This window comes from Girardinichthys multiradiatus, chromosome 3 (genome assembly GCF_021462225.1).
Source record: "Girardinichthys multiradiatus isolate DD_20200921_A chromosome 3, DD_fGirMul_XY1, whole genome shotgun sequence".
Taxonomy (NCBI): Eukaryota; Metazoa; Chordata; class Actinopteri; order Cyprinodontiformes; family Goodeidae; genus Girardinichthys; species Girardinichthys multiradiatus.
Window position 1 is genome coordinate 31273608 of NC_061796.1, and position 27155 is coordinate 31300762.

The 27155-nt window shown below is 37.9% G+C and overlaps 1 protein-coding gene across 1 annotated transcript; it reads right to left on the reverse strand.

Annotated features, from left to right (window-relative positions):
• Positions 1-180: 180 nt before the first annotated feature.
• On the reverse strand, positions 181-25819 carry ptpn6 (protein tyrosine phosphatase non-receptor type 6). Its single transcript, XM_047361945.1, has 16 exons — positions 25358-25819; positions 24961-24986; positions 23735-23857; positions 22595-22789; positions 14419-14602; positions 12416-12532; positions 12108-12236; positions 10303-10399; positions 10135-10214; positions 9895-10041; positions 8482-8613; positions 8222-8376; positions 6691-6758; positions 6441-6592; positions 6123-6187; positions 181-455 (listed from the first exon to the last, which is right to left on the reverse strand). Exons 2-16 carry the CDS (start codon positions 24966-24968, stop codon positions 359-361), a joined length of 1749 nt encoding a protein of 582 aa, XP_047217901.1. The 5' UTR covers positions 24969-24986; positions 25358-25819; the 3' UTR covers positions 181-358.
• Positions 25820-27155: the final 1336 nt, after the last annotated feature.

Sequence of the window (27155 nt, forward strand, 5' to 3'; positions counted from 1 at the left end):
AATATTCCGTCTCACACCTTTCCATTTTGTCCCAATACCATCGCCTTACTGGGCTGGTATTCACAGGACAACCCTTAACAGACCGAAATATTATTTGGTAAAATATTAATATTAAATAATATTCTCAGATTCATAATTCCAACAATGCAGTCTTATAAACAGACATCAGGAAAGGTGCCGCATGTTTCACATATTCTGCCTTTATTTCCAACAAACACATAATCCAACCACCATATGGTTTATAAAATGTCAACACATTTGGTTTTTATTTTTAACAGTTAATTTATGTTCAGTGGTCTCTGCACTTAACAAAACAGCGCCTGCATAAATATGACACAAAGAAACCTTGCAGTGTCATCTATTTTTTCTTCACCGAGCCAGTTTTCTTCTCAAACTTTGATTTTTTCATATCTTTCTTTCCTTTCGACAGATTCTCGTAGACGTCCTCCTTGTTCCTGGAAAAAACAGAGATAAATATTGATTTCTTGAGCTATTAAACAGAGAGGGGCAGGAACATCAAACCATCCATGAGAAGAATCAATTAAATCTGCCGGCCAACTACTGAGAGCTCCAACTGGGTCAGTGTGGTTGGGCTTTCGACTTGAACTGTTGAGTGTGTGTTTATAATTGGATAATTGGAACTTTGCTCATTTGCTTATGAAAAGGTTGAGGTCACAAAACCCCTTTCAGTCAATAGAACAAACAGGGTGTCTGGTTTATTTGTACAGCAAAAAAATTGTTTGCAACCCATTAAGCTTCCACTCAACTTTGACTCATCAATAGATCGAATCAATTACTGGATAAAAAACATTTAAAAAATGTTACTTAAGATTGGTTTAACTAGAATCTGTTTAATGTTCTGAAAACAACTGAGCCCTTAAGGAAGAGGTGCACTAAAACATGTCTGTATTGCGAGAAATGTAGGATTTAGTGTTATTACACGTTAATTAAGGACGTATAGCTACTAACTCTGCATCTAGTGTTGATTTTTTTTCTGTTTGTTTAAAATCTGCCTCTATAAAACATAAATGCAGCTATAAAAGAGAGCTGCACTGTGTCAAGGTATAAATAACAAACTGAGTCACTGCAGCTTTGGACACTATTAAGGGGTCTAAAAGTACAGCTTACAGTAAATATAATAACACAGTAAAAGCACACATCTAAAACGATTATGTGCAGTTCTGCTGAAAGGTTTGTTTACACTCCTCATAGGCATGAAATTGATATTAATTTTAGCCGTTTAATGATTTATTTGTCCTGTTATTTTTCCAGGGTGAAATGATTATATAGCATACAACTGCAATTAGTTTTGTTAACTAACAAGGACTGGGAGCACAAGTTTGAACTCATAGTTGATTTTCTCTTATTGAAACAGAGTCAACATCGTCCGTCCGTCCATCGTCTATAGACACATATCCTTGTGACGGTTGCAGGGGGGCTGATGCCAGGCTCAAATTTATCAATGTGCAAATATCTGGCTAAATGTCTCGTAGCAAGTTGCACCTTAACTAAAAGCCACCAAATCAATCTGGTGTGATTCTGACTGGATAACTGTCCCCTCTTCTTTGCAGAACTGGTTGGATCATTTAAACTAGGTGGGTTCCTGGCACAGACCCAATTTTTAAATACGGTTTACAAATTTGACTGATGTCAGGGCGTCAAAGTTAGCCGACCCTAATCATATCAAAGCAGTTTTGCTGTAAAATCATTTTATCCTTTGTGGAAGAGAGAAAACCCAGAAAGAAAAAAAAATCAAACTTCCTCACACAGTTATTCTTTTTAAAAATCATTGACGTTGTTTCTCAGATGATCATTCCACTATAAATATAGAATGGTTAAAATAAATCATTAAAAGGCCTAAATTAATATCAGAAAATGATGGAAACATCTAAATAGAAGTGTAAATACTTTCACCTGTTGAACAGGTAATCAAAAGTTTCACTCTTAGCCTTTAAACCTGTGTGAATGGAATAATAACGTGCATTTCTCAACATGTTTAATAATAATTGTATATTAACAAGCAGAGACTGCAAATGACACCAAACTAAAGACATATTTAAGCTTGTTTAGGCTTAAAAAAAAACAAGAGAAATCCACACTGTCATTACCCTGTATTGGCTGCAGCGCTAAAAACAAAAGCAGGATTAGCAAGGATTAATTTGACTCATTTTATCAAATGCAGCACATGTATTTATTATAAAGTAATGAGGATATTGTGTGCAAAACTTAAATCCATTTAAGGCTAATGGGTGACCTTGACTTCTCACCAACACGGCTAACACTTTTAGACTGACTGTAAACTGATGCAGCTTTCTTTAACTTCTGGTTCTCTCAGTTCACAGGAACAGCAGCGACAGATCAGAGGAAGTAAAAGTACTGACTGCTTTTTTTGCCTTAAAAAAATAGGCACCGTCCTAGTTTTTGGCTGAAGAATATTAACTGAAATAGTCATGCTAGTGCAATATGATGCATGCAGCAACCTAGTAGGTGGCTCTGTTTATAATTTACTGCAATAAGAATTAAAAATATAAGGACAGGCGTGGCGCTGGTGCAGAGGTAGAGCGTGTGGCCCATGTATAGAGAGGCTTCAGCCCTCATCTTACTGCATTGCACATTCCTGTGCAAAAACTGCCTGCTTAAAATTTAATCTTTTAAATTGGAGACTGTTTTATTTGCATGGACCCTTATTTATTTTTCCATTTTAATCAATGGGTAATAATTGTTTAAATAAAAAATTTATTATTCTATTGCAAGGTTTTGTTGGAGTTAATGCAAAGCAGGTGATAGGTTGCAGGTGCTGCAAACAAAATACAAAGATATGCAATTAAAAGCAGTTATTAGTTTTCATGTGCTTTTCTTATCTTGATACCATCGCTTTGTTGAGAAATCTGTTTCCTCTTAACGAGCTCATGCTCATGGTCAAAAGACGATTTTGGTGCAAAAATGAGTGGCGCCTGAATGGATTGGTTAGTATTGCTGTCGTTACAGTAGCGAATGATCCGTAACAGTCAGACAGTATTTTATGAAGTTCCTGGATTTTTGATGTGAAATCTTTGGCTTGAATTTTCTCCCAGCATGGCTGTCCTACACCAGTAAAAGAAACTCCTTTTATTCTATTGTTTAGTTGTTTTTGCAAGGCTAAAATAACTAAATATGTACACAACAGGCAGCTCTGTTCTCTAAATAATCAAACATGACCTCTCTCTAAATTTGTACGTTTTTGAGGTGTTGATCGTTGAATGCTAAATAGTGTTCCAATAATTGTAGAGGAAGCTGCACATTTACCTTATTGCCCAAACTACCAACTTAACTTCTGCTCCGAAATGGAAATACAGTTGTGGTCGTTGCAGTCAGTTTATTTATTTTATTTTGATACAGACAGATGCCTCTAAACGGAATCATATCATGCTAAACCAGTTCATCTTCCCTTTTCACTTAAGAAGCAATGCATTGTGGGAAAAGCTGAAGCAAACCAGGACAGTTTGTTAAACCTAATTGTTGCATGGTTAAATATTCTGAAATGTAGACAAGCTAACTTGACTGATTTACTTTCCAGTGGGGAAACTTTGTCTTAGGAAACTTTGTTCAGACGTTATGTCTGAATTTCATTAGTTTTTAATATATACAAGTTGAAGGCATGTCATCATATTATAGAGCTAGAAAAAATAAAAATATTTAAAGTATACTTAATTAAATTTAAATTTACATTTACATTTTAAAATCAATACAACATTTTAATAAGAACTTTTTAAGACATAAGGAGCCTTTGTTTTTATGTTCACTAAAACAGGAAGTTGGTACCATACTTGGATAACAATGCTGCCTCCGTAATGGCACCATCTTGAAACATGGTAGTCTATACTGCTGTAAACAGAGAACTGATTGTTTTCTTGACAAAAAGATCCAGACAGAAAAAGGATGATCTAATCAGGAAATTTGGATGAGCTCTGTAGAAGAAACACAGGTTGGGACAACTGATATCTTCTTATCCATCAGCTGGAATAACGTTTTGCCCTAAGGATTATTAGACACTTACAATGTTGTGTTTAAGGGAAAGAATAACCCAAACCTCAGGGATGAGGACCCAATAGCCAGAACAGTTCATCACAGCACGGAGTCAACAGCCAGACCACACAGAGGCCACTGCAGATTTTGTCACAAGCTACCACTCATTACTGTAGTGACTTACAGGCACACTAAGCTCAAGATGGGGCACTTTATTGCCCCCCGTATAGGGTGCCGGTTCTTTAAGTCTCCAAGCTGCTGCTCTGACATTTCTCCTGACTTCTCTCTCCTCACTGGATGAATTACCCCATATATCTTTAATTCTTGTTTGTTTGTTTTGTCTTTGACCCTCTTTTACATGAAAACGAAAAGTTGTAAAAATCATGACATATACTTGAAATGTTCAAATGAACGCATTCCTGAGTGGAGCTGACATTTTTGAGAACAATGCAGTTTTGGAAATGGGGAACCTGAGGGTAACACAGCTCATTTTGACGTCTTATATCGGCACTCTGGGGGCGAATGAAGGACTTGCGCTGTATTTCAGTGAGAAGGAGCTGCTGAGTGTCTGTGTGTGCTGGCAGCTGAGAAGGTTCAGCTTTGTGTTTTGAATTGGAGCAAAGTGGTTTAAACTTCTCTCTCCGACCATCCTGCAGGTAAGTAACTGAAACAATAATAGGGATGTTGTTTTTGTTTTTTTAACAAAATCGAAGGTTTTTACAGCTAATGTGACTCAACTGAAGTAGGATTTTATCAAAGAGGAGCACTGAGGTGAGTTGACTAGAAAGAAATGTGCAGTGAGTTTGTGCTTTCATTCTAGACGAGCTCAGCTTTCAGTTTTTGTCTGTTTTTCAAATTACTGTACGTTTCCGTTTTAAAGGGTGAAGAAAAACCGTTGATTTTTATGGTGACAAAAAGGTTAAAAGTGACTTCAGTTACAAAGATAATCTAAATGAACATTTTTTACCAAACATTTTCTTTTCTGACGATGAAACTATTAAAATGTGTGGATGACGGCAGCTGTTTTGGAAACCGCTTCATTTCTGGGACACAGATGTGATGGCTGGAGATTCCTGTCGTCTGATGGTTTGAACAGATGAACGCTGCACCTTCAGACATCTAGAAATTGTCCCCCAAGGAGAAACTGGACTGGTTGAACTGGACACTTCTCTTCATGACATCTTGCCTGATTTCTTTTAATTTTTCCTTGAATTCACAAGGAAGCAGCGTGTTTGTAAATTAACCTATCAGAAGCTCACAAAGTGATCATCACCATCTGTCCTTTCCCAAATTGAGTGTATGGAAACTTGTGGAATAACGGAGTAAAACAGGAAAGGTTTACACTCTTTTAATATGAGATAGGTAGAAAAAAACATTTTATTCAATGTTTGAAAATATGTGGGTTCCACTGTAAACTTTGAAGATTATATATATGTGCATGTATTCAGAAAGTGTTTGCAAAATGAAATTATTTTTGTAATAATCTTTAACAGATTATAGGATAAACTGATTAATGTTTTTCCCCACCAAAATAAAAGCAAGTGGTTAGTTAATCCCCAACCTGGTCGTGGCTGAGGTTTGCGCTGCATTTTGAAGTCTGTTGTGTTGGTATATTCTGCTGTTTGTGTCACTTTTGAAAGTTTTCTGGTTATAATCTGAACAAACTGAAGAGCAAAGACTGGGCGTCTATGTATTATTGACCTATTGATTTAAAGCACACACCATATAAACGCCACATTGTCTTTCACACACTCACGGCAGCTCTAAACCTCTTTCTGTAAACTTCCTATCACCGTTAAGTTTTTAAAATTATCCTCTTTCTCCAATCACAGATCTATTTTAAAAAAGGAACATTTTTGATTGAATCACAATTATGTTCTTTAAATTGGACTACAAACATTGTGTCTGACATTAAAATCTGCTGCACTGTGGTTCTTTAAAGAAAAAGAGACCGTATCAAAGTCCAGCTGCAGCCACAGCAGGTTCAACCTCAACTCCTCCTACAGGCTGCACACCCCAGCCTAAACACATTTGCGCATGTTTTTGAAGAAAATGGGGCAGCAGTGTGACATTTAGAGGACTGTTGTGAATGTCTCAAAGCCATTTGCTTCACTCACTTTGACACCTTTCTGCTGGCTGGCTGGTGTTTGAGCTGAAGGTTTCCATACTCTGTGTCGGTTTCCTGAGGAAGACACAAAGAGGGGTGTTTCACACACGGCTGTTACAGAATTAGTCAAACAGATAGGCAGAACTGCGGGTTTAGACTTTGTGGTCGATTGTTTTGTCTCAGTGGGTCAACGTTCAGCTTTTACAAGATGCTCTGATTGTGTATCGCTATGCTGGCATTGAAACAATACTTCCCTGCTCTGCAGAACACACATTAAAAAAATTATTATGAAGAGGTGCAAATAGCCTCTTCTGTTCAGTTTTCTCACCTTTGATGCGTTCTCCTTGGCTTTAGTGGTCTGTATGTACTCGGAAACAGCCAGGTAGATGAATTTATACTGAACCTCGGTCTGCACCATACCAGAGCGTTGTTCTCGCACCATCTGTATGTATTTTGAGATGTCTATATCACAGTCCAGACCTGCAGTTAAACACAGAAGTCAATCAGAAAGGCAGTGAGATAAAACAGCAATAGAAACAAGGCTTCTGTACATTTTAAGTACTTTTTAGTTTTCTTACCTAGAGTATCAATGGTCTCGATAATCATATCAATCACCAAGATGGTACCCGTCCGACCGATTCCAGCACTGCACAGATTGACAGAGAAAAACTAAATGAAACGTGAATGCAGCTGAAAAGCCAGTAAACCATTACTGATCTGATAACATGTTAAATGGCATTGTGATGTCTGAAACAGATAACCTTTTACCAAGCTGGTATGAGCTTAAGTACATGATGGGACAATAACTAGAATCAAACTGCAATGTATGTCGTTGAATTTAGATCGGTCAAAATGGTTGAATTTCCAGGGTCCTCGGTTCTTCTTGATCTGTTTTTAAGATGTACATAAAAACCTTAACTGTGTTGTATTTTGACTTTCTGCCCACTTTTATTTTAGTTTGATTTTGGCTTTATTTGGTTTTATTCCCTGCATATCTGATTATATATTTATTTATTTGTCTTGATTATTAAGCCTTGCTCTCCTCTTCTGGGTCCTTTGATTTGATTTCTGAAGTCTTGAGGTTTTTGAGTACTCCTGTATTTTATGGTTCTGGTTACGTTACAATGTTTTATTTCCAGTGTGGGTGTAACTGTATTTTTCAACCCTGCAAAACAAATTACCTAGAGGTACAAATAAAGTAACATTGAGACCTTGTGACCTTTTGGACTTTATATATGGAGCCTTGAAAAACAACAGACAGGTATGTATGTATGTATGGACGGACGGACTTGACATATTCTATGTTTTATTCATATCCAGGAAAATATATCAAACTTTGTGCTTTTCCAGGCTGCATAGAAACCCTGTGATCAGCCTACCGTTTAACTGTAATATTAATTGTTGGTTAAAAAGTTAGGATCAGGAGTGACTGATAAATATTTTCAGAGTTTTTACTTTCCCAGATTTAACAACCGTGCTTATTGAGCATTTCAGGTGAAAAAGCATTTAACCTGCTGCTTTTGGAACAAAACCCACTGTGTGTGAGCAGGTATGTGAACCCATGTTAGCGCTATAAGGCTGTGCTAACACTCTTACATATTATAAATACTGACAAGAATGTAGAATTATTATCACAACTTTCACAGAAGTAAAACAGAATATTCTTTTCCATAAAAACTTGCTGTGGAGATGAATATTATGCATTTCCCCAGTAGCTGAATAGACAGCTCATTATCTGGGGTCTATGTTGCTATGAACCCAAAGCAAAAAAACATGATCACCCTTTGTTTATTTATTGCAAGTCATACTGTTCTTGCGAAATTCACAAAGATTATCAAATGTTTTCTTTCTATTGTGCAGCTATAATCTTAATGTAATTCATTTAATAAACACATTTTCTCCGTACTTGTGTATAAATGGTGCTGTATAATGAAACTGGCCTTAAATCCCATAGAAAAACTCCAAGACTTACATTGGTACTAATCATAATCCTGTAAATATCTTCTTTTTAATCTCAATCGTGAAGGATATGCTTTGTAACAAAACACACTACACTCCATGAAGTCATGAATAGTAACATTAGACTTTAGGGGTTTAGCTGCTGAGTACCTGCAGTGGATGATCATGGGACCGGCGTCCGGATATTCAGCCTGTTTAGTGTTGACTTGTGTGAGGAAGCTGAGGACTCCACCGGGCTCCTGAGGGACGCCGTGATCAGGCCAGCTGAGGTACTGGTAGTGCCAAATGGGATGGGAAAGTTTGGCCTGGGGATAATTAAAAAAAATTTGAAATATTAAAAAGGCCCGAATATACGTTCACATAAATGTGCATAGAGGTAAGCAATGGTGAAGTCAGAGGTTAGAAGTCACCTGGTTCACAGGAGCGATCTTTAAAAGTCGGACTTTGTAATCCGTAGCTTCCATCTCCGACTCACAGGAAACCGCGTATTTGCCGAACTCCTTGGAGGTTTTTTGTTCAGGCCAGTACGGCACACATTTATTCTGCATAACATAAAAAAAAACACAAACTCACATTTCTCAAAGTTTTATGTTTTTTCTGCACTTTTGCAGCTTAAGATTGTCCTTGAATCTCTTTTTTTACTGTGTTTTTGAAGCACTAGTGACCTTTAATTTCTTATTTTTTGACAATGAGTTGACAGGAAACGGGTTGAGAGAGGGGGAATACCTGCAGCAAAGGTCAACGGGCTAGGACTCGAACCCGTGACGGCCTGCGTCGAGGGCCAAGGCCTCCGAACATGGGTCGCATGTTTAACCTCTGAGCCACCGCTGCGCCCCTTGAATCTCTTGACGTTATTTTTTATATTTTAGCATATTTCTGGTTTTCACTCATGGACTTGCAAAAGTATTCACTACCACAGAACATTTTTCCCCATCTGGTCACATTACAACCACAAACAATCTATTTTATTGGGATTTTATGTAACAGACTAACACAAAGTAGTGAATACTTGTGAAGTAGAAGGAAAATTACAAATGAAAACTTTAAAAGTGTGGGACGATAGCTCTGACTGTATGTTTAGGATCGTTGTTCCGCTGGAGGGGAAACTTTTTCCCTCGTCTTAAGTATTTCCTTTAACACGTTCTCTTCCAGGATTGCCATGGATTTAGCTCAATCTATCTTTCCATCAACTTTCCATCAAATCTCAACCAACTTCTCTGTTCCTGCTGAAGAAACACATTCCCACAGCATGATGTTGCCATCACCGTGTTTCACTGTGATGTATTCAGGGTGATGTGCTGTGTTAGGTTTGTGTCACATACTTTGCATATAGGCCTAAAATCTAAAAGTCTGATCTCATCTGACCAGAGCATCTTCTTCCACATGTTTGCTGTGCTCCTAAAACTACAAGCAGGGCTTCTTATGGCTTTCTTTAAACAGTGGCTTTCTTCATGCCACAGTTGTATAAAACTCTTGAGGCTCTCTAAAAGTAGCTTTATTATACTAAAATTAAACTGCACACAGGAGGTCTCTGTCCAATTACAAGGTGACTTGGGAAGCAAATTTATTGCACTGGATTTCAAAGTAAAGGGGGGAAAAAAGTGGAAAAGCTTAAGGAGTGTGAATACTTCTGCAGAGCGCTGTATTTATGGTTCTCTGCAGCTCGTTCCATACTGTGAACCTGGAATCTGACATTTAATCTTTGTTATAAAGACCTAAACTATAATAAGCTTTTACTTCTAATCAATAATTTCTTTGTTTTCTCAGTTCAAATTACTTTAAAGGTGCTTGATGATATGTGTGGGATATATTTTGATACCCACCCGGCCTTTCTCAACCTCTCGTGTCGTCATTACGATCACGTGCGTCTTCTCCTGCCACACCATCTGCCAGAAATCGTCCACAGTTGTTGCCAGGCAACCCTGAGTGGCGATGTAAACTTTCTGTTCTCCAGACTCCCAGAGTTTGTCCTGCAAAGACGGACCAGAGAATCAGCACACAAACAAACCAACATGCCTGGTGCTGTTTGTGCTGCTGCAAGGATCAGGTCTTCATAAACTTACTTTCACATAGTTGGCATTGATGTAATCTGAGCCGACAACTTCGGGATCAGCATTCTGCAGGATGACTCTGGTGTCATTGACTTGTGAGAGAAAACACACAGATAAAGTGATGAAATGGTCACGGCTGGCACCAGAATGAGTAGATTTTATTTACAGAATCAAACTCACAGGGAAGAATGTTCTTGTATCTGTTCTTGCTCTTATTTTCTGGTCTTTGGCCTTCCTCTCTGCTCTTTTTAACCTTTGCCTCCAGCTTTTGGAGAGCCTATCAGCAGAGAAAGATTATTGCTGAGTCACTAAATTAAATATAAAAATTGCACATAACAGAAAAATGTGAACAGTACCAATTTCTGCAAAAAAGAAACAAAACAAAGAAGTGTGTCCTCATATGATCAATTAGGAGGCCGCCAGATTTCAAGCAAGATCAAGAGAATTGGCTGGGTGGAAAGTAATTAACTACCGGGACTAAAACTTTGATTATTTCTGTTTTATGCTACTTCATAATTAGATGTGCAACTTTTTCAAATAGACTTACCGGTAATTAGATTAAAGGATTTTTAACCCACTTTAAAGACAATGGATAAAGCAGCCTTTGATAGTTGTTCAGGTTTTTTATGTTTTATTGAAAATAAATAATACAATAAAGTGAATAAATATATTTCATTAATATAATTAATCAACTCTCAGATACATGTGAAGTCAAATTAGCCAGATTCAGCTTTAGTCATACAGTAACGATATATATTTCTGTTTAAATGACTCAATTTTGCCTAAATGTTGGCCTAAAAAGGTCAAATAATCCTGTGCCCTTTAGTTACTCAGGATTTCTCCAGATTTCCCAGCGTTTCACACAGATGTTTGTTTTACTTTGGATGTTATAATACTATAGCATAGTGTGCAGTTTGTCAAAAAATGAGGAAGCCTAACAAGAGGCAGACAAAAGAAGAAGTGTGAGGCCAAAAAGTGAGACAAACAGCATCTGAAAGGACTGATCTTATGAAACATAAAGAAATCCTGTAAGCTTTCAACACAGGATCTGAACGACGCCTGAGGTCATTCAGCAACTGCAGATTTTTCTTAACCATCGTTGCACTAAAAGGTAGTAGCAACGATCTCTGGGTTTTTGAGACCCAGAGGATGCTTGGAACAAAGGTGCCAAAAGATCCAACCAAGATGGGCTGTATGTTGAGTTGACTGTTGCGTGTAGTTCTTGTTGTAAACTTGTGGCTTGATAGCATTAAAATAATCTTCTAAAATACTTCCAGAGTGGAGAAATAGTCATCAGACTACTTGAAAGACGGAAAAAGTCTGAATCCTTGGAAGCAAAGTATGAAAAAGGTGAGGAAGACGATACCACCAAAAATATTACATATTAAAGTCTAAAGAGGCACTTTGTATGTAATATTTTGCATTTAAAGCTGATATATTTTAATGACATGTTATTTAACTAATGCATTTGAATATGTCCTCCTCTTTTATTGTGAAATAACAGTAATACATTTTTTAATGGCCTGTGGTTGCTGGGTAACATGAAACATCCTTATATTAGTTTCCCATTTGTGTGTTTATGTTTCATAAACTGATTCAGGTTTGAGTTTTTGCAACGCTAGCTGGTCAGATAACGTTTAGTCAGGGAAAAATAACACTCAATTACAAACCCTTGCTGTCTATTCTGATGATATATAACTAGCATCATATTACTGTCAAGTGCCACAAACTGTTATATAGTTTTGTTAAATTTTATTTTTCAGGCCCATTTTGTAAATGAACCCCAGCAGATGGCAGCACACCAGCTCTACGCTAGTTTCTGCCTCAATAAAGTGAAAGCTGAAACGCTGATGGAAAGTTTCTAAAGAGACGACTGATGTTTATTTTAATTTGGCCCACTTCAAGATGTTCCTGTTCTTCCTTCCGTCAAAGACAAAGCACCCTAAGCAGCGATATAAATTAACTAAGGCCAGGTTAAATCTTACGTCAAATTCTTCCCAAAAGCCCGCTTTGGTCTTCTCCCCTTCACCCTCGGACGGCTTGTTCAAGGTGAGGTCCAGCTGCTTCACCCTGCTGTCGATGTCTGCAGCGTTCACCCTGGTGGAGAAATATGGCTGCAGGAAAAAGATAAAGGAGATGAGATGAAAGAAACGCTAATGAGAGCATTACACCAAAACCCCAAAGAGGCCAAATGCAAATGTGTGAGTTAATTTTTCCGATCTGTGTGGCCGAGCTGCTGCTGTTTTGAACTCATAACACAAAGCTTGTCAACAGTTTCATGATTAACTCAGACCTGTCTAAGATAGACCCAGTTTCCAGAGATCTCCTCGATGCCTTTGCGCTTGTAAAACTCAACCAGTTCTGTTAGCGTGTCAAACAAGTCTGAGCCTCCCACCGTGTAGCGGTCATTCTGCAAAACACGCAAAAACACAATTACACTTACAATCATATCAATTTGATCGAACATGTAAGAAATATAACTCATAACGTTGGAAAAAAGGATTAATATAGAAGTGATATGATAAAAATGTCAAAATATCAAAAATAAAAAACTTTATAAGGAGATTTTATTGACCTACATTTATAAAAAAAAAATTTTTTGATTCACAAGACCCTTAAACAAAATTTTTTTCTCATTACAACCACAAACTTTGTTGTATTTAAGCTTTTATGTAACAGACTAACACAATGTAGACCATACCTTGAAGTGAAGTTAATACATAGTTTAAACTCTAAAGGGTGTGACATTCGTGTATTTTCAACACTCTTTACTACGGTACCCCTAAATTAAAATCCAGTACAACCAACTCCTTTTAGAAGCCATCTTAACAAGATACACCAGTAAGTAAATTAATCTTGTTCTGAACACAGTTGCAGAGATCCAAAGCTCAGATAGGAGAACCTGACCATTAGGAGAGGGGTAGCAAGAAAGCCATTGTTAAAACAAAGTCATGGGAGTTTTGTTTTAAATTTGCCCCCAAGCCAATGTAGGGGACATAGCAAACATGTGGAGAAAGGTGCTCTGGTCAGATGAGACCAAAATCTAACGTCGTGTCCAACATGCAAATTGCTGTGTGGCCAAAAATAACACTGCACGTCACATGGTGAAACATAGTGGTGGCAGCATCATGGGTTTAAGGTAAAATGCATAGGGCTAAACGGAGGGCAATTCTGGAAGAAAACCTGTTAGAGGCTGCAAAACACTTGAGACTGGTAGAGGGGTTCACCTTTTAGCAGGACAACAACCCTAAACATACAGCCAGAGCTACTAAAGAGTAGCTTAGGTCATAGTATGTTCATGTTTTAGAATGGCCCAGTCAAAGTCAGACCTAAATCCAATTGAGAATCTGAGGTGAAAATTGTTGTTCACAGATGCTCTACATCTAATGTGACTGAGATTGGGTTATTTTGCAAACAAGAATGGACACAAATTTCAGTCTGTAGATGTATAAAGCTTAAAATATCCAAACAGACCTACAGGGGGGCTGAATAAAAATGCAGATCACAGTTTCTAGATTTTCATCGTAAAACAAAATTTAAATATCATCTCGTTTTCTTTCCACATTACAATTATGCACTACTTTGTGTTGGTCTATCACAGAAAATCCAAATAAAACACATAAAAGTTTGTGGTTATAGCAAGAAAAAATGTGGAAATGTTTTAGAGGTAGAAATACTTTTTTGCAATACCCTGTAAATTCATGGTAACACAGTCACGCTCATCTGTTGCTTTCAGCAGAAGCAATCGCAGAGGGGATTAGAGCACAGTGCAACGGTGAAACTGCACCTGATCTGAGCTGCAAGCTTACTGAAAAAGACCTTTAAGAGCCTTAAGAGATCCGCAGGAACAATGCACTCAATTTAAATAAAAGGCTGACTAGTGCATTCAGTGAGCTAAAAATAAAAATGGAACAGCCCCGACCATGACTTATTAAGTGATGAGAGCGTTTTATTCACAAACTACTCGCCACTGACATCATGGTATACATCTGCTTAGAGACTTCAACACCTAATGAGGTCAGGAAAGGATTTTCTTCTCTGGTCTTTTTTTTCTTTGTTGTAAAAAATTATGTTTAATGCTTTAGAAGCCAAAGTAAACAGATGGTAAACACCTGCCAGTTGAACTGTGAGCAAAAGTCTATTATTGCATAAGACAGGGAAATGAGATTTTATTTTAGACTTCACTGCACAACTCTGGAAATAACCCACAGTATCGCTACACGATTTGAGTCTGTTTTAGGCCCTCCTTTCTGTTTATTCACAGGAGAAGAAAAAAAGACTAACAAAACTACACACCTGGCACATTATCTTGATGTGGGAGACCCTCTTTGATCCGCTTTTGCTTATTTCATCTGTCAGAACAGAGAGGACGAAGTCTCCAGGTTTGGACAGAGACTCCCTGACCAGGAAGGTCCCCGGCTCGTCTCGGACGGTGAGCAGCTTCTCTGCGTTTGGGCCGGACAGGTGACCGTGGTACCACCTGAGGGAGAGAGGCAGACTGATGATTCATGTTTGAAGGCTGTCAGCTAGACATATTTGTGATCACTGAGCGAGCAGATAACGACTCCAGCAGCTCCCGCAATGTTGAGAAAACAGCTATGCATTTCATGAGCTTGTGACCATCATCAAGAATTTAAAAAGTCAACCAATGGCTGCACGGTGGCGCAGTTGGTAGCACTGTTGCCTTGCAGCAAGAAGGTCCTGGGTTCGATTCCCAGCCTGGGGTCTTTCTGCATGGAGTTTGCATGTTCTCCCCGTGCATGCGTGGGTTCTCACCGGGTACTCCGGCTTCCTCCCACAGTCCAAAAACATGCCTGTTAGGTTAATTGGTAACTCTAAATTGTCCGTAGGTGTATGAATGAGTGTGTGTATGGTTGTATGTGTGGTGCCCTGCGATGGACTGGCAACCTGTCCAGGGTGTACCCCGCCTCTTGCCCATAGACTGCTGGAGATAGGCACCAGCTCCCCCGTGACCCACTATGGAATAAGCGGTAGAAAATGACTGACTGACATTTTAAAAGAGGAAGTGTAACTGAGACAAAATTTTAAAAAGAAGGAAACCAATTGCATACTTCCACAACAAAAACTGACCAATCAGCCTCTGAGCAGGCGGGTTTTAGTAGAATTAGACAACTTTTTTGATGTTATACAGATAATGTAAACAAAATGACTCATCAAATGCTCTCTAAACCATAAAAACAAATCCACAAAAACAATAACATATCATACCTTCAGCAAATAAAGTTTTAATAAGACAAGGTGTGTGATATTACATTATGAAGGATTAGGACACATTTTCAGTCTGCAAAAGGTCAGAGATTCTTGTTTCTATAAAGCATATCGGGCCTCATTAATCAAAAGGTTGAGGAGATTTGGGTGCAGAACTGATCATAGAAAAGGTTTTTTGTTCCAGTTGATGAAACCGTGCATGTACTGGCTAACTGTGTCATACAAACAATCAAGTGTTGACATTACAGTTCTCTCAGATTTTTAGCAACAGCAAAATAAAGATGTATGACGAACTAAAAGACACATGCAAAACCTGAAATTCTTTACTGTATCGGGTTCCCCTTTGGTACAACTCCATCAGGACAAGTCTTGGAAGGACAAATCAGCACTGATCATTCTGTGCAAAACAATCTGATCAAGAAAACCCTTGCCTTCTACGACAGGACTGACCGCTATAACCTCCTAACATGCTGCTCATGAATTTAATTAACCCCCCACACACACATACACACACAGCCCAAATTCATGCAGCAAAACTGTATAACAGCCTGAGGGATCCTGACCTCAGCCACAGCTGTCTAAAAAGATTTCCATTTCAGAGGCTAAAAGCTTTTTTTCAGTGACCTCCATCTTGTCGAATAGCAACCTACATTTTTTTTCTTTTTTTGCTGAGGTGTCATATAACATCAGAGCAGTTAATAAAATAACTGCATAGGTATAGCAGTGATGTTATTTTTGCCAGGGTTCTTCTCTCTCCCACCACCTGCACAGGGTCAAGGGGACATCCTATCATAACATAATGTTTGCACCAATGTGAACAAATAATTCCTCTGTTGCACCGCACTGACGTGAACTTACATGCCTTATCTGAGACTTGACATAATATTTACCTGCATTCCTATGCTCAGGTCCAAAACTTATTACAACTGCATGGAAAACACCCTACATTCATTTTTCTGCCTTATGGACAAAAAGTAATAAAATTGATTTAATGATTTTACTATAGTAAAGAAAGTAGTGATCTGATATTGATGTCTCTTTTAATAAAAGAAACTGAGTTTACCATCTGATTGGCTAATATCAGTCACTAAACATCAATAAAAATAAAATTAATTGTGCAATTTCTAATTGAAAAGAATTAATGAAATCATTCCTGAGTTACACTGATGCAGCCATAGTAAAAAAGAAAGTACACCCCCTGGAAATCCTAGGGTTTTATGCATTTTGCACATATGTTACGCTAGAGTGTACTTTATTTTGGCTACATCTTTGCTTAGTCATGCCAATCTATGGCATGCTGTTTTGTGCGCTTGAGATTAGTTAAATAATTTTTAAAAATTGTCTAAGGTTACATCATTTATTCATCCTACAACTGATGCAGGATGTACCTACATTTGATTTCATCTTTTGCAGGTAGGGTAAACCACATTCTTTGTTTCACAAAGTCTGTTATGTAAATACCATTCCCACAAACTGCACTGTGAAATTAAATGATATATTTGTTTACTGATAGGTTATGCAAAATGAATACCACATTGTTTGGCAGGATATATTTAAGTGCAGGCTCTGACACCTGCCTGTATTTTCATTCTGCATACTTTCTGCAAGAAAACATTTTGACTTCTAATGGATTAGCCACCAGAGAAATCAACAAGTGGTCATTTTCCTGGACCCCCACAGACTCGGTACAGGGTGTGAAACCATAGAGGACGTAACTGGGTCAGTCATTGGTTCGTTCACGGCTCTGCATTATGAGCTACAACAACATAAATCTAAAGCACTTAAAAATTCAACTACAAAAAGAGCATCCCAACTAAAATATGTGCAGATGCTGCTGCTATAACCAGGACTGATTTATTTTTGCCCACCATTATGCTGTTTTTGTGTGTCCATGAATGTATAAATGCAACTTGAGTCTGACTTAATTTTAGGCACAGTTCTCGATTTCTTTTTCTAAACTTCCTGCGTTGCGGTCGGAAAATTTCTGATGACAGATTTCGTGGCTGAACAGGACAGAGTATTTATAGCCTACCCCCTTTCAATATGCTACATCCACTAATACCCCTCCCTTTTCCTACCTTCTGCAGTAAATTAAACTGCTTCTCGTTTCTTAATGAATTATGTGCAAAGCTATTATTCGATTTGCTTCTACATCCAGACAACATAAATTTCAAGAAGGGTGCAGTACTAGAAAAAACGTTGCAGTTTAGCAGAAGCTGCAAATTAGTCTGATGACGATCTCTCACGTTAGTGGCCAAATTCAAATCTTTCTTAATCAGATCGCATGTTATTCTGGAACTGATATCAGGACAAGTGCACCACTAGGTAATTCGAGGAGATGCATGCAGTCACACTTTTCTCAGACAACAGAGAGTTTGTGTTAGATGAGGAAGATAACGAGTAAGCAATAACATGATGGAGTGCAATAGAGGAAGACAAGCAAGCAGGGTCTGGCCATTGCTTTTAAAAGTGTCAAAACTTAAAGTTTCCAACCGCAGCAACAAAAGGGAAGTTAGACAACTGTCAGAAAGAGAGAGAGAGAAGTATGGGGGGTTTAGAGGGTACAGCTTTCAGGCTGAAGTTCAGTCTCACAGAAACTTGTGTCCTTCACTCAGAGCTGTTGTGAACTTAGTTGGACATCAGCAGGCTTTGATCGGCCTACAGAGCAGCTCAATGTTTCCAGCTGGAAGGAAAACCTTCACCTCCAGCTGCAATGTCATGGACTTCATACACATGGTGTGTATGTGATTTTTTAGTTTAAAAGGCCTTAAAATTAGCATTTTTGATGTGTTGCTGCTGCAGAAGGAATAATTTTCTAGCATGGATGCGGAGGCAAATTATCTGCATCATCTAGAGGCTATAATAGGCAACCAACCAGGTGCTAATGAATACGCTCCAATAATAAAACATCTGAAAAAGGACACAACCTGAAAGTTTTACTGTATAACTAGGTTTTGTTGAGCTCAATTTAGGTCTTTTTAAATACTCTTTAATTTTAGACATATGCGAATAACACATTAACAGGTTGGTTAACTTAATGACTTGCTTTAATTTAGGCAGTCAGAAAAGAACTTTATCCACTGAAGCTAGTGTTTTTTTTTAGCTTTGCGTGTAACCTTTGTGCTTTCACAACTATTACTTAACTCGCTTCAACGCCCTTCAAGCACATCAAACAAGAGGCTTCATCTCGGTTGTTACAGGTGATTTCAGGCCAAACTTTGTTAAAATACACTTTTTTTTTTCAAGACAAATGACCTGGTTGTAAATAACTATATTTAATATTTAGACCTTATTTTCCTAAAGAAACTATAATAGCCCATTTTAGGAAGGAGATTTAAATACATACTCACAGGTCTGACAGTGCTACCAAAACCTCTTAAAACTAAAAAAAAAACTATTAGAAGAAAATAAGGACCAAATATACAGATTTAAGACCCCATCAAAGACTTCGTATGTAAAATCTGGGTTCATCTAAGACCTAAACTAAGACCTAACACCCTGCAGAAACCCTGGAGGCATGTAAATATTATTGCTTTCTACAACTACTCAAATTATGTGAGATCCCCTCATAAAGTTTTCATTTCAAAGACGTTTTCTTCAAATTTCTAAAAAAATGACTAATAATTACTTTTTTTCACAGATCAGATCAAATTAAATACTTAATGTACAGTTCAATGATTCGTCTCAGCAAATAATCAAGAAAAAGACTTTATTGTGTATATTTAAAAAAACTTGTTGTAATATTTGCTTTGTTCAATTTAAATACAAAACCCCAACCTAGAGAAAAGCACTAAAGTTGATTCCAGAAAACAATGTTATCAATCTTAATGTTGCAGCTTGTAAATGAAGAAGAAAAATACTGCTGCAGCATTTGTGTAAAACCTTCCTGGTTTTTGTTACATTAATGTGAACTATTCAAAATACAAAACATTAGCTTTTATGGAGTTCTCTAAAATTTAATGACTGAAATGAATTTTAATTCAAACATTTTAAAAGACAAGATCTTTGACCATTTTTAACCAATTCTCAGTGCTGGGATGATGCGATTTACTGTTACTGGTAAAAACTAGAAAACTTAAAAATACATAGAGGACATATTGAAGCCACAGGGGCGATTGGCGACTGATAATAGTCTAATTATAACTTTCTGCTGTCATGATTTCATATACTATTTCCATCTGTTTGCGATTCTTTTTATACATAATTGATGTATGAAAAGGTAGACAAATGTAATTTGGTAATAGAAAAGTCGTAAAAACTTTCACTCGTATGACATAATTTAGGCAGAATAATATTTTAGCTAACATTTTAATTAACAAAGAGAAGATTGCTGCTGTCTCTGATCTTAAACAAATTAGATGCTTTACTTTCTTCATATGCATTTTCTTAATTTGCTCTAACCAGTTCACGTTCTCCTGACTGAAAAAACAAATTTTATTTCACGTCACCAATATTTCACCATCAATGGTGATGTTTTCAAGACGGAACGAGAGAAGGAAGACATTACTGAACTTTTAACCTGAAATTAAAAACTCTTATAACAGCTTTTTTTTAACATAACGACAGGATTTGGTCAAACTCAATCAGAAATGTGACAAAGATGATTAAATTTCACAAAACCTTAGCGCCGACAGACAAGGTTCCGAAACGTGTTGCAAAATCAAGTTTCTGATCTTTACTGAGATCCAAGAATGAAGCCAGATATAGGTGTTATTTAACCTTTTTTAGAAAATAATTCAAATTCCTATTTGGTTTTTAGATGGAAGTGTTTTATTGAAGTTATAACGTTTTTAGTTATAACCTGAACAAAAAGTAATTTAAATTGGTAGAACTGCAGGAAAATGTAACAAAGTGGATAACATTTGATTCTTTTGAGAAAAAACTTGTCAGATTTGTGTTGTTTATTTAAGATGGTAGTGCTGCACAGACCAAAAACAAGTTCCTACTGAGGATCTTTATTAAAAACCTGAACAAAAATGTAATTTAAATCTGTGGAACTGTGGGAATAAGACCAGATGTAGGTACAATTTAGATTTTTTGGAGTGGAAAACATGTCAGATTTATTTTTTTGTTATTTTTAGATATCAGTGTATTATACACCTTAAGAGGTACAGAGGATCTATAGAGAAAAAACTTTAAAAAATGAATAACCTCTGTAGGACAGCAGGAGAAAGTCTAGATGTAGATATAATTTATATATAGGAAATACAGGTAAATCTTAATGAATTACAATGTTACTGAAAACTATTTATTTTAGTAATTTAATTAAAATAAACTCATATCTTTGTTACACGCAGTTAGAGTTTAAGTGTTTATTTCTCTTAATTATGACAATAATGGTTAACAGGTAATGAAAACCAAAATTTAGTTTCTCTGGAAATTACATCAGACCAATAAAAAAGGCCAGAAATGTTATGTTATTGCCTTGTTATTGTCTCATATTGGGGAGGATTGATGTGACAAGTTGAGTGGAAGGAAAAAGTGAGGTAGAAAACAAAGTGCATGGGAGGATTGTGATGCAAAGCCCATTTAAGAAACTGGAAGAGATTCACGAGGCGTGGACTACAGCTAGACTCAGCGTTTCAAGAAACAACCCACACAGGTATCCAAAAGATGGGCGACAGCCATCACATTACTTGGATAAAACTGCTGAACTAGAGACGATGTCAGAAGCTGGACTGTTGGTCAGTGGTACAAAGTCTTTTCAGATTAACTTTTCAGATGGAAGTAAAATTTACATTTCATTTGGAAATCAAGGTTCCAGAATCTGGAGGAAGAGAAGAGAGGCACAAAATCCATGTTGCTTGCAGTCCAGTGGGAAGTTTCCACAGTCAGAAATGATTTGGGGTTCATGTCATCAGCTGGTTTTGGTCCACTACCAGGAAAGTTTAGACAGTTCATGCTTCCAAGTGCTGACAAGCTTTATGGAGATGCTGATAAAAATTTCCAGCAGGACTTGGCACCTGCCCCCACTACCAAAGGTAGCAAAAGCTGGTCTAATGACCATGGTGTTCCTGTTCTTGATTGGCCCAACTGGCCTGACCTGAACCTCATAGAGAACCTATGGAGGATTATCAAGAGTAAGATGGGAGAGACCAAAATAAACAATGCAGATGAGCTGAAGGCCACTATTAAAGCAATCTGAGTTTCTGCACTGATGCAGTAATTCATGCAAAAGTAACCACAACCAAGAACTGATTATGTCTCTGTACAGTACATGGACATACTTTTCAACTAGCCAATATTTCTTTATGAAAATATTTTCTATTGTTCTAAAATAAAAAAATTAAACTGAAATATTCTTATTTTGGGTTTTTATTAGCTGTCGGCCACAATCAACAACATTAACAGAGATACAAACTGCAAATATGTCACTGTGTTCGATAAAATCTATTATAAAGTGAGCTTCATTTTTTAAACTGAATATCTGAAATCATTTACCTTTTGGATAACATTCAAATGTATTGAGATGTACCTGAGTAGGATGCAGCTGTGTTTCAGGTGAACTATGCCATCTGTTATCACTTATTTCCTCTAATCCAGCAAACAGAGCCAGAAATGAAGGCTTAGCGGCACAAAAAGGTGGGCGTATTTTTACTGGCTCACACTGTGACGAACAATGATGCTGCAACACCTCGAATTTCTTCAAATGGGCCTTATCCCCCAGAGGAAAAGATGAATTAAACATTAAATAGACAAATAGCACTTAATATGCCTGCAACATAATTGAGAGGAAATGCAGTTGGTCACAGATGACTATTTTTAACTCCACCACCAAACCAATGTTGTAACCCCAAAAGGGAAGGTGGAGATCCCATTTAGAACACTGAGACAAAGGGACAAGAAAGCCTGCCGCTGCTGCTGGGAGCTGGACATCATAGGTGCCGCCTGATCCACTTTCCTGGGCTGGGATATTTCCTTTTTTCCCCCCAGCAAAGATCCCGATCAACTTTCAACAAAATGACTTTTCAACAACAAAGCTCCTAAAAATCCACTTACAAGAAAGTGTGGAAAAAATATTAGGATCTATGCACAGTAACATATTGTTGTATGCAATGTGAAGCCAGCTTTGTTCTAACTATAAAAGTAAGAAACGTTGTTGCAGAAATGTTGCAGATGAGGTAGCCAAATATAGTCCGGAGGAAGATAAAATGTATAGAAAAAAATCACAAAGGCGGCGGTATCATGACTTGGGGATGCTTGTTTTAACTATATATATATATATATATATATATATACATACCGCTCTGTGGTGGGGTCGGAGCAGTTAACAGGATATTTGAGCTCGATGACCGTCCCGTCCTTGTCCTGAAGGATGCCGTTCTCTGCAGTGTAGTACTCCACCAGCTCCGACAGGGTGGCGAACTTCTCCCCGCCGTACAGGTCGTAGAAGTCTCCTGTGTTTTGGATGCGGATGTGGGTGACAAGATCACCCACCCTGAAGCAAAAGGAAACGGTCAGGCCTCACAGAATCAACTGACAAAAGGTTTTTCTTGACTTAAACCTTTTAATCTTGTCAGGGTTAGGCCTGGGATTTCTCGCCTTTAATAAACTGAATTGTTATCTTTGAATACTAATAATTTATTATTAAACGGGCGCCTTAGGTTGGCTTAAACATAAAATCCGAGTCAACAATAGAATGGTTGACCACGCAGAAATCCCTGGTTTAAATATTTATGCGACACGAATTACTACGTGGGTTTACATTTGAGCTCAAATGTTCCTCGATATGAAAAAAGCCCCCACAGATCAAACCAACGACAATGGAGATAATAAATGACTCAGTTTACCCCTGCAGCCAGAAGAACGAAAGCCTCAAACACTTGTAAATTATTGAATAAAACTCTTGCAATTAATGCAACATAAAAAACCCAAAAGCTGTTTTTTTTAATGAGCATAAATGTTTGTGCCGTTTTGATGAAACTGGACTGTGATAACTCGAGTAGAGGAAATGCATATCTACAGAAACGTCTGAAGCACTTAGGGAAGACTAACGCCGTTACACAGAGGCTGGTTTTACGATCAGTGAATCTCACACACAACATCAGTTAAATCTACAGAGCAAATGTCTCGCCATATCTGATATGCAATCAGCAGCTTTTATCCCATTTTAGAAGTCTGTAGAGGCGTTCCCGGTAACCATCCTATTTTTAGACTTTCAAGCATTTTATGTAGAAATACCTCACCATCACATGGTGTCCACATGTTTAGTAATTATCTTCAGCTCTATTGTATTCAATGATATTTAAAGTCTGCAAAGGACTTGAGGAAGTAAATAAAAAAGCTGCAAATGTAAAATCAGCTTTTGTTGAGTTGAAGGATCCACACAGGTTGGAATGGATCAGCTCAGGGAGCAGCAGAGTTTATTTAGTCCAGTTATTACCTGACAGACAAGGAGAAATCACCAACATTTTTCTTGCTGGGCCGAGCCAAAAAGCTGCCATGGATGCCTCGAGACTTCAGGATCTCCTCAGCCTCCAGACCAGAGATGTCTCTGTGGAACCACCTGCATCACATGCACAGTGAGATGGTAAAAACATAATATTTATCTGTGATAAGCACGAACAGGTTCACCTTTAAACAGATAAGACTCGGAGCGCTATATTACAGCTTCACCACAGGATCACGCCAAGAGATTAAATTACAGTCCCACAGGCAGCTCAAGGTCAACATTAAACATGAATCAGAGCTGGAAATAAAATTCTTAATGTAAGAAACTTAAATCATTACAATCAGATTTTCTGTTTTGCTGTTTTGTTGTGTATTCAGACAAATAATGCGTCAGTCAGCATCTCCTCCAACAGAAACCGTCCTCGTCGTAGAAGCCGTCGTGGAGCCTGTTTAATTCTTTCTGCTAATTTTGGAGCAGAAATACCTTTCACTATAAAACATTACAAACCATGTTATGAGAGAATTAAGGTAATCCATTAGACTTCACATCTACACAGCCATATCCATGGGTAATGGAGCATAATGAAGAAATATTATTTACTAATCTAAAGCTTACGTAAAAGGCTTCTGTCTTGGCTTGTGGTTTGAATGAGCCAGTAGAAAGTAAAAAGAAATTCACCCAGCCGCTCTCTTAAAGTTCAGTTAGGCAACATTTTAGCCAGATACCTGCAGCTCAGACGGCTGATTTGTTTTAACAGATATTGACTCCTAAAAGATGTTTTTCAAGTGAATGTGTCAGATAATCCTGCTTCTTAACAGCAAAGCTGCAAATTAATATTCAATTCTGCGTTTAAACACCTTGACAGCAACATTAATACACAGATTATATAATTTAAACGTTTGAATTTGCTTTTACACAGGAAAACATTCACAGAAACAGAGCAGGGACAGCATAAGACTAAACAGCTTGAATCTGGAGGGCATACAAACAGAAGTCTAACTAACTTTAAAGCTTTCTTTTTGACATGCTACCTTGACTGAAACAGAGACCGTTTAGCACACAAGGCTTGAGAAATCACATAATAGAGGAACAGAGCAGAATGAGTGAACGGTTGGCAAAAGACAAGAGAAGGAGGAATGGAAACAGAGAAGTTGTCATCAAGCACACAAAGAGACACGACCAGAGGTGAGTAACGGAGCGGAGAGGCTTTGACTCACCGAACCATGTCGTCTCCTCACTTTTTCTGGGATGAAAGAGAAGAAGAATCACTTGTACCTGTGCAACACGCGCAGACTCAAACGTACAAGTCTTTTCTTTTTCTTTTTAGATCATTAATCTCACCAAAGAGCAAAAACGGTTAATTTTTATCTACTTCCTCCTTGAATTAGTGACTCGCTGTCTTTTTGTTGCATTTGCTCCCAGACACCAACCAGACCTCTGACACAGACATATTTCCATCTAATATCAAAACAATCACATCCATCTCTCGTTTATCGCAACACATTCTCATAACACCAATCATGCTTCCCCTTCTCAACCCTTTCCTGCACTCTGACCTCTTTCTACCTCGGCCCGTCGCCACCGTTCGCTAAACAAAAGCAGGTAAACACTTACTCGTCTCAGCTGCTCCTGAAAACAACTGTCACTCGCCAGGACGTTCACACAGTATACGTCTGTCTCTTCCCCCTTCTGCGTCGTTCGCTCTCTTCCTTCCTTTTTACGTCTCCTTTCACAAAATAGTGAAAGCAAGACAGGCACAAAAATAGCTGACAGGCCGGAATTCCTCCCGCAGATAGAGATGCTGCTATTTTTTATTTCCTCTCCACTCTGTCTTTTTGTTGTATTTATTGATGACCACAAGACCTCGTTGAATCTGAGAGCAGAGAATCCATCACTGAAGTTTCCTGTTCAGACCTCAGTGCAAACAGCAGCAATAGGAGCAGCTCAGACAGCTCCATTCACTAGCGAATCGACAGCAAGCAGCTACTACATCATGCTTGGCAGAAGTATAAATATGAGAAAGGAAACAAAACAATCTTCTCTGAACCTTCCCACCTGTCTGCCACTACTGCTGTTTATCCTTTACTTCCAGGTGTGTATGACTGTGTGCTTGTAACACACAAAGGTCAGAGTCACAGATCACTTCCTCATTTACAATCTGACCCCCCCTCCCCCTCCCCTTGCAAAATGTGACTCTGTGGGTGTGTTTCAGCTGCTAAAATATTTGCAGTGGTAAACTTTTCATCAAATTTAGGTAGGCTAAACTCTAAACCAGCTGGAAAGTACCAACACAAAGCAAATAATCTAGTCACAACTAAGGCAAGAGATCTACTTCCTCTTACTGCAGAACATGTGCATCACAACAATGATTTGGTTACTCTGCAAACACAACTCTTACGGATAATCTGCATTTAATTTGCAAATGATTTTTGTTAGAACAAAGTGAATTTACGTTTACGTGAAACTAGTTCCTACAAGCCGACAGGCGGCTAACTTTAAAAGTTGCAAGAGTAAGAATGTAAAGGAATTGTGGAGAAAAAAGCTGAGAAAACTACAATACATATGTCACACAAAGGAGCTCCACCCTGCCCCCAACATGCACACACTAACTAACACACACCAACACATCTAAACACACATGCAGCCCTGCAGGTGTCGTCGTGGTTAACGTTAGCAGCTTGCATTTTATTCCTCTGTGATTGTCGCGCTATGCAACAGTTATAGAGTTGGTTTGACTTCTCTTCCCTTCTCCATGACACACGTGCAAAACTCCCATACTGGTTGAGTTTTTGTCATAGCCGCAGAGTGACAGCAGCGATGTCCCCCCCCCCCCCCCCCCGATTGCTCGGTCAATTCTCCCGACTGTTGCAACACATCACACTGTTGCAGAGCATCAGACTGTTGCTGCTCAGAGGATTTTAATGCATTTGCAGTTTTGTTTCTTTGTAGAAATGTTCATAGTGTAATGTACATTTACAGCTATACAAAACCTAAATTATGTTCCTCTTTCCATTGGTTTATCCAACAGATAAACCAATGGACCACAATTTATCTTTAATACTAACACTACAGTTGGAATAATCCCACATTTATCTATAACCAAAGATTGATCTAAACAAAGTCTGATACAATATAATTATTTAACCCCATCACTACTTTCTGCTTCTTGAACATGTAGCACCTTCCACAGTTCTTGGCAGCCCTGGTAAAGACGTGCAAAAAGTAAAAAATATTTTTTAATCAAGGTAGTAAAGTTTGACTTAAAAAACAACCTTAATCTAATAGAGGTAAAATATACCACATTTAATAAATAATTGTTTTTGTACAACCTCTCCCCAGAGATACAATAAGTTAAACATCAAATATTCCCTATAAAATAAACGTAACTGAAGACCTTCTGCAATTTTACAGG

Coding starts and splice junctions, on each gene's coding strand:
- ptpn6 (XM_047361945.1), bottom strand. Junction 12,533..14,418: donor ACATCAAGATAATGTGCCAG/GTGTGTAGTTTT, acceptor CGTGTTTTGCAG/AATGACCGCTACACGGTGGG. Junction 10,215..10,302: donor ATACAAGAACATTCTTCCCT/GTGAGTTTGATT, acceptor TTCTCTCACAAG/TCAATGACACCAGAGTCATC.